Source organism: Sceloporus occidentalis, unplaced genomic scaffold (genome assembly GCF_023333645.1).
Source record: "Sceloporus occidentalis isolate IW3139 unplaced genomic scaffold, rSceOcc1.0.p SCAF_11, whole genome shotgun sequence".
Classification (NCBI taxonomy): domain Eukaryota; kingdom Metazoa; phylum Chordata; class Lepidosauria; order Squamata; family Phrynosomatidae; genus Sceloporus; species Sceloporus occidentalis.
This window is the reverse complement of record NW_028316991.1, coordinates 4,661,279-4,673,028: the sequence shown is the minus strand read 5'-3', so window position 1 is coordinate 4,673,028 and position 11,750 is coordinate 4,661,279. Positions and strand designations below refer to the sequence as shown.

Here is an 11,750-nt window from a genome sequence, read left to right as displayed (position 1 = left end):
TTGCTGACCCATGCAGTATACTGACCTTCTTTGCCTGCTCTTTCTGCATTACAGATCAGCAAAACTGCCGTTGGAGACTTTTATTGGAGACAACGGGGCCGAAAGAACTGCTGTCTGTGTTGGAAACTGGGTTGTGAAAAATCATGGAGATAAAAGAACGGCAGACAATGCACTTTGCAGGCTGAGACCTCATCTGTATTTTTGTTAATCGATATCTTATCCGGATGGAAAGGTTTATTCGGCAACAGGACAGGGTTAGCGTGTTGGCTGTTTCTGCATGGATTGAGGGAACATTTGTGCTAAAAACAGCCTTGTCCGGAATGACATTTCTATAGACATCATAAGCACATTTTTACATTAGATTATTTAATCTAATCATACATAATACAAAATAGATACTTCCAAATGGAGATGGAACATTATGTGATCTAAATATGTAAATTAGCTTTTAATTATCATAGTATTGATTGTATAAGGAGTAAGTGTCCGCCATGGCTTTGAAAGGCGGGAATTCACAAGCTTATAGTGTCACCTATCACTCCAAAAGTCATAATCAGGATGAAGTAGAAGAACCAAGTGGACGTTTAGATAGTTTCAGGTCACTTAGTTTGCCAGTCTTAAATGGGTGTTGTAAAACTCCTTTTGAAGAATTTGAATCTGGTGTGGTGGACACAATGCAAGCAACGGAAGCAACAAAAAGTGTTTTGCAAGTGTCTGAGTTGACATATGGCCTTGCCAAAGACATATCATCTCAAAGTTACGCACCCTCTGCCAGGACAGTATTTTCCTTTACAATATCAAGCTTCCTAGGAAGTGGAAATCCTGAGAAGGTAGAATCTAATAGTAATAGTAACAAAAGAAACGGCATATCCCAGTCAACGACACTGTCTACAATTAGAAATAGTAAAGTCCTTGGAATAACGCTTACAGATTCCCGGTGTTTTCTTGTCTGTATGAGCTTTTTAACTTTCATTCAGTCCTTAATGGTCTCTGGTTATCTAAGCAGTGTGATTACCACTATTGAAAGGAGGTATAGTTTGAAGAGTTCAGAATCTGGGCTTCTGGTGAGCTGTTTTGATATCGGTAGCCTTCTGGTGGTGGTTTTCATCAGTTACTTTGGTGGACGAGGACGTAGACCACGCTGGCTCGCTATAGGAGGCTTGTTTATCGCTTTCGGAGCTGCTCTGTTTTCTTTACCTCACTTTATTTCTCCGCCCTATCAAGTTCAAGAGATGAACTCGTCTGCTTCAAATGAAGGGTTGTGTATGAATGGAAACACTACCACCAAAGATTCTTTAGAGTCATCATGCCCTGGAGACTCGGGTGGGAAGGATCACTCACTCTATGTAGCATTATTTGTCTGTGCCCAAATACTCATCGGCATGGGATCCACACCTATCTACACCCTGGGACCAACGTACCTAGATGATAACGTCAAGAAGGACAATGCGTCACTGTATCTAGGTAAGAGATATAAAATATTTTGAAAGGTCACCGAATGTTTTGATTTTACCCTGTAGTAGATGGGATCTTAACTATGTCCCTTGCATCAGTCAAGGTAGGAGCATCGAGGTAAGATATGTCTTACTGCATCCTCCCGTGGCTAATAATTTGTAGGTTATAGTTGCCACACCTCTCAAAATTGTAACCATTACAGAACTATCTAATTTTATGTTATGATGCCATGGGTGATGTATACAATTATTTCACTTATGTAATAAACTCTATATACTCTATGTACAGTTGGTATATATATATATATACCGTATATCAGGGGCGTCCAAGTTTTTTCTGCAGTGGGCCACTTCATCAGAATTGTATCCGTGCGAGGGCCGCACTCATTTTTCACTGTGAGAAAATATGGCCTTTAATAAGATATGCAGATTAAAATAAAGTAAATGACACAAAACCTTTACTCTTCCTCTCACTGATTTCTGGGCCTAGAAAGTTTTGTGACTACAAATTCAGGATTCTGGATAAGTAAAAATAAAATAGTTCTATTTATTTTAGCGATGCACTAAAATGAAAATTCTGGACCAAAACCGAAAATTCAGGGTTCATTTAGCCAAAACTGAAATTGACCCCCCCCCACATACTTTTAATAAAAGTAAGTTACACACCAAAATTGTACAAAAAATTATATATTATTCTTAACAGCAATCTCAGGCATACCCAGATTCCAGCATGTACTGGATGGCGGGGCATTGTATTTTTTGTCCAATTTTAGTGTGTAACCATGCTTTTATTAAAAGAAACACACCACAATTGGACAAAAAAAATCAACAATATGACTTGGCATGATAGGCATGCAGTTAGCAATCACACTCTTTTTATACCCAGGCAACCAGTAAATGCTGGAACCTAGGCATGATAGGACTGTGATTGCTTTTAGCAGATCGCTGTTAGCTGTTAGCAATCACACTCCTATCATCCCAAGTCAGCCAGTACATGCTGGTACAGGGTGGCTGCAAGTGCAGACCCCATACTGCTGGCAGCATCAATACACAGCTAGCTAGGTTTCAGCATGTACTGGCTGACTTGGCATGATAGGAGTGGGATTGTTAACAGCAATCACAGTCCCATCATGCCTAGGTTCCAGCACTTACACATCCATGCTATCACACACACACATAAATTCATTCATTCACAGAATCATTCCCTCAATCAGGCATACTCATTCAAACACCCTCCCCACCCCCTTACCTGCACTACAGCTCTCGATGCCGCTCAAAGACTTCAGCAGGGGGCGCGGCCTCCCTCGTTCTCCCCACAGAGGATGCAGGACTGGAGCAGAGAATAGACCCTCCCACAAGTAAGCGGCAGGGCTCTTGTGATCCTGGCTGCCGATCTCACGCGGGCCGCACCTCAAGGTCCCGCGGGCCGCATTTGGCCCACGGGCCGCATGTTGGACGCCCCTGCCGTATATGCATGCACTCAAGGGACATTGTAAATTTATAATTGAAATGTACCATAAGTTGCAGTTAGTACATTAGTTTTTACTGTATTGATACAAGGCTTATTATTCATATTACTGCTTGCAAGTTGGAACATTGATTAGTTAATGGAGATAGAAAAATAGCTTGTCTTATTCAAGGCTTTCCTGGCTGTCTTTATTGAAACTGGGGAGGATTAGTATGTCTAAGTGTTCTTTTTGGACCACCCCCATTGACATTAATGAAGAAGTGGCCAATTTTATGTATGCTAGTGAAACATCAGGGTTCGGATAGCATACATCTGTGTGGCTGCTGGTGCTTCTATTGATTTCAGAATGGGGGCTCTGTCGACCATGTGCAAGAAGCATACTGTGGTAAACTCCCTGCTTTCAGTAGAGGCAGCCGGGGGATGAGTTAAGTGAATCCGAAAACCAAATAATTCCTATGCTGAATGGACTCCAATACACATTTTACATGGAAATAGAACTGGAGCGCTCCTTCAAATGATTACTTTTTCGAACCTACAAGAAATAAGTTAAAACTAGTAGTATATATATTAAAAACGTGTATGTTTGTGTAGTATGTCAGTTCAATATATATCATTGTTTGCAACAGGATGCTTTATATCAAATTTTTCCTTTGAGAATCTACCCTACCGAGAGAAGCAGTCATCCTAGCCATGCTATTGCAAGCGTTGCTAATGATAATTGTCACATTTCTAACCAAATAAAATTTTACTTTAAATACCCCCGTGAACAAAAAGCAATCAACATTTCTCCTCCTAAACATCCCTGTTTCAGGTAACACAGCAGTACATGTCTCCAGAATATGAAGAATCATCAGTCACTTTTATTGTCACGTGAATTCTTTGACTTCAGTAAAAGGATCGGTCTGCATTAAGTTATCTTATGGATTTGTGCAAATGATTAGTTCAGCCAGACTGATTGCGTAATATTAATGCTAAACATATAATGTGTAATTGATTTCTAGCTCTGTCACATATTCTGTAGCGCTGTTCATTAACCCATAAGTTGCTCTGTGTATCCTTCGGGGTGACCAAACCCCTCCATTGCCTGTTAACTAGGGGGGGGGGGGGTGCCGAGAATTATAATGCAGACTGACATTAAAGACCAGCAAGATTGCAGCAAATTCTGTGTGTGTATACTGTAGGTCGGTCTAAAAGGAGCATTGGTCCAACTGCTGTAATATAGGGAAAACATGAGTAAGTATGTAAAATAGTATAGCACTGTAAAATTATAGGTATAATACACAATCAAGCTCAATTTTTCACAAATACAATATCCGTTAAACATTCAATACACATTTTATTGTTTTGGACACATAATGCTTTTCCCCTCTCTGCGTGTCTTGAAAGGAGCCGTTGCATATACTTGCCACATTAGGATCATCATTCCTAGCACTGGAAAATGGGCAAACCCTTCCTAGAAACAATTCTTCTATCCAATAAAAAATGTATTCGTTCTTCATTTTTAATGGGAACACTTAAATTACCATGTGACAAAAAATTTGCTAATAGTTTGTTTCCATAGAAACTGAAAATGTGCTTTTTAAATGTTTGTTTAATGTGATAAAACATTAAGAGGAAAGAATAAAATGACAGATGCGTTAAGATTTATGCTTAGCATACCGGGGCAAGCAGCTAATGTTTTGTTTTCCTGGCAGTAAATAAAGATACAGAAACATAGAATTGAACGAACCATTCGGATCATGTAGAGACCATAACCAGTCCTTGGTCCTGTCTTTGATTCAGGATAGCTTTATGTCTATCCCATGTATGTTTAAATCCTCTCACTGTATTAGTCTCTACCACTTCTGATGGGAGGCTGTTCCATTTATCTTCTCAGTAAAGGAAAGCTTACTTACATTACATCTAATAATGAGATATTACAATGGCAATGCAAACCTGAATCTTCTAGGTAAAAATAGGTATAGTGAACATATTCTAAACCCCTTCTGTACATGTTCAGTTACGCCAAGCAGGTTTGTTGACTCATACCTGAACTGTGTTTAACCTCCAACAAAGCTGGTAGCCTAGAAATCTAGAGTCCCAGGGGTATGAAGTCATATGTCTTTGGTCACGCTAAGGCTTCATCTGTAAGGAAGTAAGAAACACTACATCTCAATGTAGTAATTATTTCAGTTCTGTGCTCAAACAGCTTTTTAACCATATGGTATGGAATAATATGGTCCATTACTCTTTAGTGAGTCAAATAAATCCTAATATATAATGCTGGGCTGTAATATGTAACCCTGATAAAGAGCCACACGTAAAAAGAGCCACATGGAAAAAACTGAACTAATGGATCCCGTTGTGTGTATGTGTGTGTGTGTATATATATACATATATATATATATATATATATATAAACAATAAAGCCTGATTTAAGATGTGTTGAAGTACCCGTCATCAAAAAACAAGCTGACACTTTAAATTGAGAATGGTTTCTTTTCATTAAATAGTTGACTATAACATTCAGGAAAAGGGGGGGAATTGGGTAAAACTAGTGGTGATTTTCTGTTAGGTACGGGGCAAAGCCTTGTGACATACACCGATCAGCCATAACATCGATCAGCCATAACATCAGACTGACAGGTGAAGTGAATAACACTGATAATCTTGTTATCACGGCACCTGCCAGTGAGTGGGTGAACATTTCGTCATCAAAGTTGATGTGTTAGAAGAAGGAAAAATGGGCATGCCTAAGCATCTGAGTGACTTTGACAAGGGTCAAGTTGTGACGGCCAGACAACTGGGTCAGGGTATCTCCAAGACTGCAGCTCTTGTTGGGTGTTCCTGGTCTGCAGTGGTCAGTACCTATCAAAAATGGTCCATGGAAGGAAACCAAACCGGTGACTGAGTCATGGGCGGCCAAGGCTCGTTAATGCACGTTGGGGGGGTGAAGGCTTTCCTGTGTAGTTAAATCCAATAGATGAGCTACTGTAGCTAAAATTGCTGAAAAAGTTAATCCTGGTTTTTATAGAAAGCACACAGTTGCCACAGATCAGTTAGGGTGCCAACGCTGACCCCTGTCCACTGCCAGAAGCAGCTACAATGGGGACGTGAGCATAAGAGCTGGACCACGGAGCAGTGGAAGAAGGTGGCTTGGTCTGATAATCACGCTCTCTTGGAGGCCTCACCTCGCAACCCAGGAACTTAAAGGATCTGCTGCTAATGTCTTGGTGCCAGATACCGCAGCACACCTTCAGAGGTCTAGTGGAGTCCATACCTCGATGGGTTAGCAAAAGTGTGACCTACACAATATTAGGCAGGTGGTCATAATGTTATGGCTGTTCGGTGTATATTTCACCATATAAATCGGAGTTAAATGATTCTAATTGACAGGGTTATCTTCAAATAAGGAGACTTAGAATGTACACGAAAAAGATGACTACAAATATTTTCACATGTAAAATTGTGTTCACTGTGCAGAGTTTAAATATGAGACTATTCCTAGTGAATCTATTTAAACCTTTTTTTTCTTTTGTAATATTTTTGCAGCTGATGGATTTTGTTCAGGATTCGGTATTAATCATGTGGAACAATGTCCGCCTTTCATAGGACAAGGGTCAGCTGAGGACATTTTAGTGTTGTATAGCTTAGGGTTATCCATCCTTTTATAGTGTGCGCATTAGATAATTAATTAAACCCGCATCTAGCAAGAGCAGGTTTCCCAAATAATTAGAAGAATTAATATGGCTAAAAGATATGGAGCAAATGCAAAACAGTAAATTTCCTTCTTGACTTTTCACCTTGTGTTTTTTTATGGTGCAGTTTGAAGCGTGACATAATTATGTCTTAATATCTTGTTGAAAGAACAATGCATATGATATCTAAGAGCTCCCTTTAAATACATGGGGGTTGGGTGTGCCGAATATTTCAGCTATTTTGTGTGTATTTTCTCACTCCTAGGGGCCTAGCGAATGTTGTTGGTGGAACCCACCATGGTCAGAAGGTGCTTCCATTGATTTCAGTAGGAACACATTCCTGCCACAGACTGGCTGCTCAAGCAGGCAATAAGTGGTGAGAACCATTGGACCATGGAAGAGGCGAGGAGCTGGAGCTCTGGGTCTAACATGCATATTTTAAAAAGCCTACTATAAGTAGTCCTGTCATTTACAAATGGCCCTCCCAAAAATTGTGAAGGTACCAACATTTTACACAATTAAAGAGTTATTTCTGGGAGATTTTGAGCATTTATCAGAAATTATACTTCAAATGCTGAATACAGTTAAGTGTTAAATTGAGCGCAGTAGGTGGCCAGTTAGGGGCAGGATTGCTATATTACCCATTTTGTTTTTGAAGACATATACCTTTCACATGTTGCTGATCATCACATTTATAGCGCTGCCTTGTACTATGTGAGCTGCAACTGTTTCCCTTATTATGTGTATATGTGTCCTGGAAATAAATGTCTGATATTTAAATCCTATACGTGCAGAATTAAATGTGGGCTATTGTCGCACGAGGGCTGCTCCTGTTACTTGTGGGAACCATCACGTTTAAGCTGTTTTGTCTGCAAGGCTTGTCTCAGAGCTGCTAAGTAATGAAGTATACAATCATTTGTTTCCATGAGGTGTCCTTACTGTTAATGACACGGTGTGTTTTTGGTGTGTGCTGATGGAGTCTTTGGGGAACTAATGCACTGACAGCGTTTGCTAACTTGTCACGCCATAAGCAATTAAAATATGTTTCTCAGTTTTAGAAATCCAGTATCAACAAAACATGGTCACAATCCCAGGAACGGGTCCCTTGGGAAATCTATTGTATTTTTACATTCAACAAAATTGTGTAATAAAAGCCAGTTTAGGATTTCTATTTTGAAAGAACTTCGCTTCTTCAATCCCGTAGTTTAGCTCTTGAGAAGCACCAAGTGCAAGCAAGACTTTGCCCTTCGCACAGAATCTCCCGCGTACATGCTATTCGCTAAAAGCTCTTTGCGGCCAAGTTGCATTGTTGCGTTACTCACAGAAACAGGCAATACTTCTTTAGGTATCCAATGGAATGGACTTGGGAAATTTGAATCCTGAACCCACCATAAAGGAAATATGCCCTGAATGTGTTTGCATGAACCCACAATGTCATCCTCCCATGTGCTGTAGACCCAGCAACACTAGACAGGAACCAGCTGGCAGAAAAGTAAATTACATTGTTTCTAAATATAATGCTCCCTGTTTCACTTAAGAGTTGCAGATGCTACGGTTACATTGAGTTCTAATGACATAACAAACAGGCATGAAAGCTGTGATGCATGTTGCTTGAAGACTCGATGTGCCCGTATGCTTTGTTTATTTCATCTAAATGTGTGTCCAACGAAGTTGGGTATTTAAATGACCTCGAAGTCAGAAACATTAAGCCAAAGTTACCGTCATGACTGTCTTGTTAAATTACGAATCTCAATAATAGAATGGTTGAGCGTCACTAAATATATATATATATACATATATAATATAGGAGATAAAATATACTATGGTTCTGGTAACATCTCACTTCTACAGTGTGTCAAAGTTCATATCAAGGTTTTCAAATAAATTGTCAAGAATCATACATTTCCATGTACTTGAGATCACTATAAATAGCCAAGTACTTGAAGGACCAATAGAAGTTATATACATTTTGGTGCTTCGACGATACCTCATCTGTAACTTAGAAGATAATTGATGTGACATGGTTGTGCAGAGCCACCATAAATAAATTAAGGTTGTTTCCACATATTTCTCTTTCAGGATTAGTGCTATAGTATGTCCATATCACATAATTGAAACAAAGTTTGCCAGTTTAATTCAGAACATACAAAAATGTATGTTTGCTCCATCATAGCAGTAACTACCATGTACAAAATGTGGCTGGTAGAACTTCCACCAAACTTGGCATGGTTGTTTTTCTATTTTAGCTGGTTATCTGTCCTTAATAAAATGTATGATTGCAATCATATTCACTTCCTTACCTTATCGCGCATGATAGCCATGATATCTGCCAAGCACAGCTGTTCAAAACAAGGGATTATTCACATAATAGAATGGTTCTTCCAGCTGCTTTTGATGTATCTGTAAAAAAAACCTGTGTCCTCTCGCCAATTAGATTTATCTGTACTTATTGATCATCACAGACATCTTGCCAGGTAGAGGGATCCAGAATATGCTGTTTTTCCTTACCTCCAGTTTCAGAAGAACAGAGGAATATTTTAGGTAGTCAGAATGATTTTAGAACATGGAAGGAATTCAACCATAGCTATGAACATAAGAAGATTATTGTAATACACTTTATTCGCATAGCTCCAGCAGTGTACACAGAACCTGAGGCACTGAATATTTAAAAAGTTGGGCTCTAGAAGTAAAATTTTAGTTTAAGAACTCATTTAATATAAAGTACATGTGTACTCTTGGAGTAATCCACTGAAAAAGCACCTGAAAGAACTCCTAGCACTCTTACACCGGCAGTCGTTTATAAATAAAATAAAAAATCTTAGTGATGTGAAAATGTCTGACAGTCCTTTCCATCGCTCATAATCTTGCATTTCAGGAATCCCTCCCACTATTGAACTTTGAACCCCTTTCCTCTTGTCATATATTTCCAGAGAAATGACCTTGTATTGACATTGAGAAGTATTTTTCTTAGTAGTAGCAGTATGCTGTGTTATACAGTATAATGTTCCACTGTGTTTCATGATGCTATTTTACCGTTATAATATACATTTAATATACCGAGCACACTACAGGCACAGACTTCTTGGCAGTAGCAGACAGCTGCCGAGTAATCCCGAGCAGCGTTTCCGAGCGTTAATACTGCTTGTATTTCAATCAAACAGGGATCTCAGTTTGCTGCACTGATCCATTTTGGCAGGACCTACTGCTTTAAAACAACCGTTTGTGGAAGACAGTGTTCGTGAATGCATTTCTCCAGTCTCGTGACATGCTACATTTTATGTCATTGTACATGAAAATATTATTCTTTTACTATTTCTACCTGACGGTTCTGTTTTGTCAGCTGGTTTGTTCTTCATATACTGCATTTGCTGCCATACCCACAGCCAAACAAAAAAAACCTGTGTACCCTCCGGATGGCTCTTGGTGAAGCCCTGCTTTCCTAACCCACCCTTTCACAAAGTCACTGGGCCAGAAGAGATGGAGCATGGGGTAGCCTACATTGAGGAGTTCCCTGGTATTCAGTGCCTCATAGCCCACATAAGCACACCTGGGAACTGTCCGGGTAAAGCTAGAAGTTACAATCAGATGCTATTTTCTCCAATCTAGGAGACAGCTTTGGGTGACAGTTTTTCCATGTTGTTCTTGTCCCTATTTCAATGAATTTGTGTTCATGACATGACCCTGTGTGTTGGTTGCATTCATCCAATTACTGTTATCCCCTTTTTTCATCTTAAAAATCAATAATCATTTATTTAAACTATCCATTTTGTATACTTGCACAGTTTGAGGCATTCATCTCTGAATGAACGCACTTTCACTAAAAGCTTGAGCTGTGCTGAGTCTGCATGACTCGGGCACTATCTATAACATACAGCTGAATACATAAATAAAACACGTGAGACATGAGGTCGTTGGAAAACGTGTAAGGCCACAGCGCTTTATTACTGTGACAAATGCAAGAAATAAAAGAAGATATGAGATAGGTTATGCATACATCACATTTTAAAACCCAATAACATTTTGTAGGGATATCCCGCCAAATACCATACGGAGACCGCTGGGTCGGAACACCCTACCCTTTAAAGTTCCCCCAGGGACTGAACCCGTGGAGAAACTGAAATACACATAACTGGTGGTATAACAACCAATAAAACACAGCATACCTATCTCAAAACATCCGCCATAACTAAAAATAAAATTAAGAAGGAGACAATTAAAACAGGGGAGGGAGGGCGGGGATTCACTGCTTTAAGCGCTGGTCCAAGTATCTGACCAGTGGCGGGAAAAAGGTTCACCTAAATAGACAGCCAAAAAACCCCACCCAACCAGCCGAGGAACCCATAGGGTGTCCTTTATCTGACCCCTAAGACCTGGCAACAAGCTTTCTGTTAGTCTAGGCCCAGTCATGCAGCCCTTCCTCCTAGTATCCAGGGCTTGACTTGACTCGGGCACTATCTATAACATACAGCTGAATACATAAATAAAACACGTGAGACATGAGGTCGTTGGAAAACGTGTAAGGCCACAGCGCTTTATTACTGTGACAAATGCAAGAAATAAAAGAAGATATGAGATAGGTTATGCATACATCACATTTTAAAACCCAATAACATTTTGTAGGGATATCCCGCCAAATACCATACGGAGACCGCTGGGTCGGAACACCCTACCCTTTAAAGTTCCCCCAGGGACTGAACCCGTGGAGAAACTGAAATACACATAACTGGTGGTATAACAACCAATAAAACACAGCATACCTATCTCAAAACATCCGCCATAACTAAAAATAAAATTAAGAAGGAGACAATTAAAACAGGGGAGGGAGGGCGGGGATTCACTGCTTTAAGCGCTGGTCCAAGTATCTGACCAGTGGCGGGAAAAAGGTTCACCTAAATAGACAGCCAAAAAACCCCACCCAACCAGCCGAGGAACCCATAGGGTGTCCTTTATCTGACCCCTAAGACCTGGCAACAAGCTTTCTGTTAGTCTAGGCCCAGTCATGCAGCCCTTCCTCCTAGTATCCAGGGCTTGACTTTATATGAAGTCTCTGGAGGTAAAATCCTCCTCTCCAGATGACCTTTATTCTTCACAACTGCCATTGGCTATGTAACCTCACAACAATGTGATAACAATAAAACCTTAACAATAATA

The 11,750-nt window shown here is 39.9% G+C and overlaps 1 protein-coding gene across 1 annotated transcript in view; it reads left to right on the top strand.

Moving 5' to 3' along the window:
- Nucleotides 1-491: 491 nt before the first annotated feature.
- Nucleotides 492-11,750, top strand: part of LOC149305463 (solute carrier organic anion transporter family member 5A1-like) — a 37,824-nt gene continuing 26,565 nt past the window's right edge. Inside the window, exon 1 of the mRNA XM_089477524.1 lies at nt 492-1,464. Coding sequence (XP_089333650.1) covers nt 492-1,464 — 973 coding nt within the window. The remainder of the gene's footprint in view (nt 1,465-11,750) is intronic.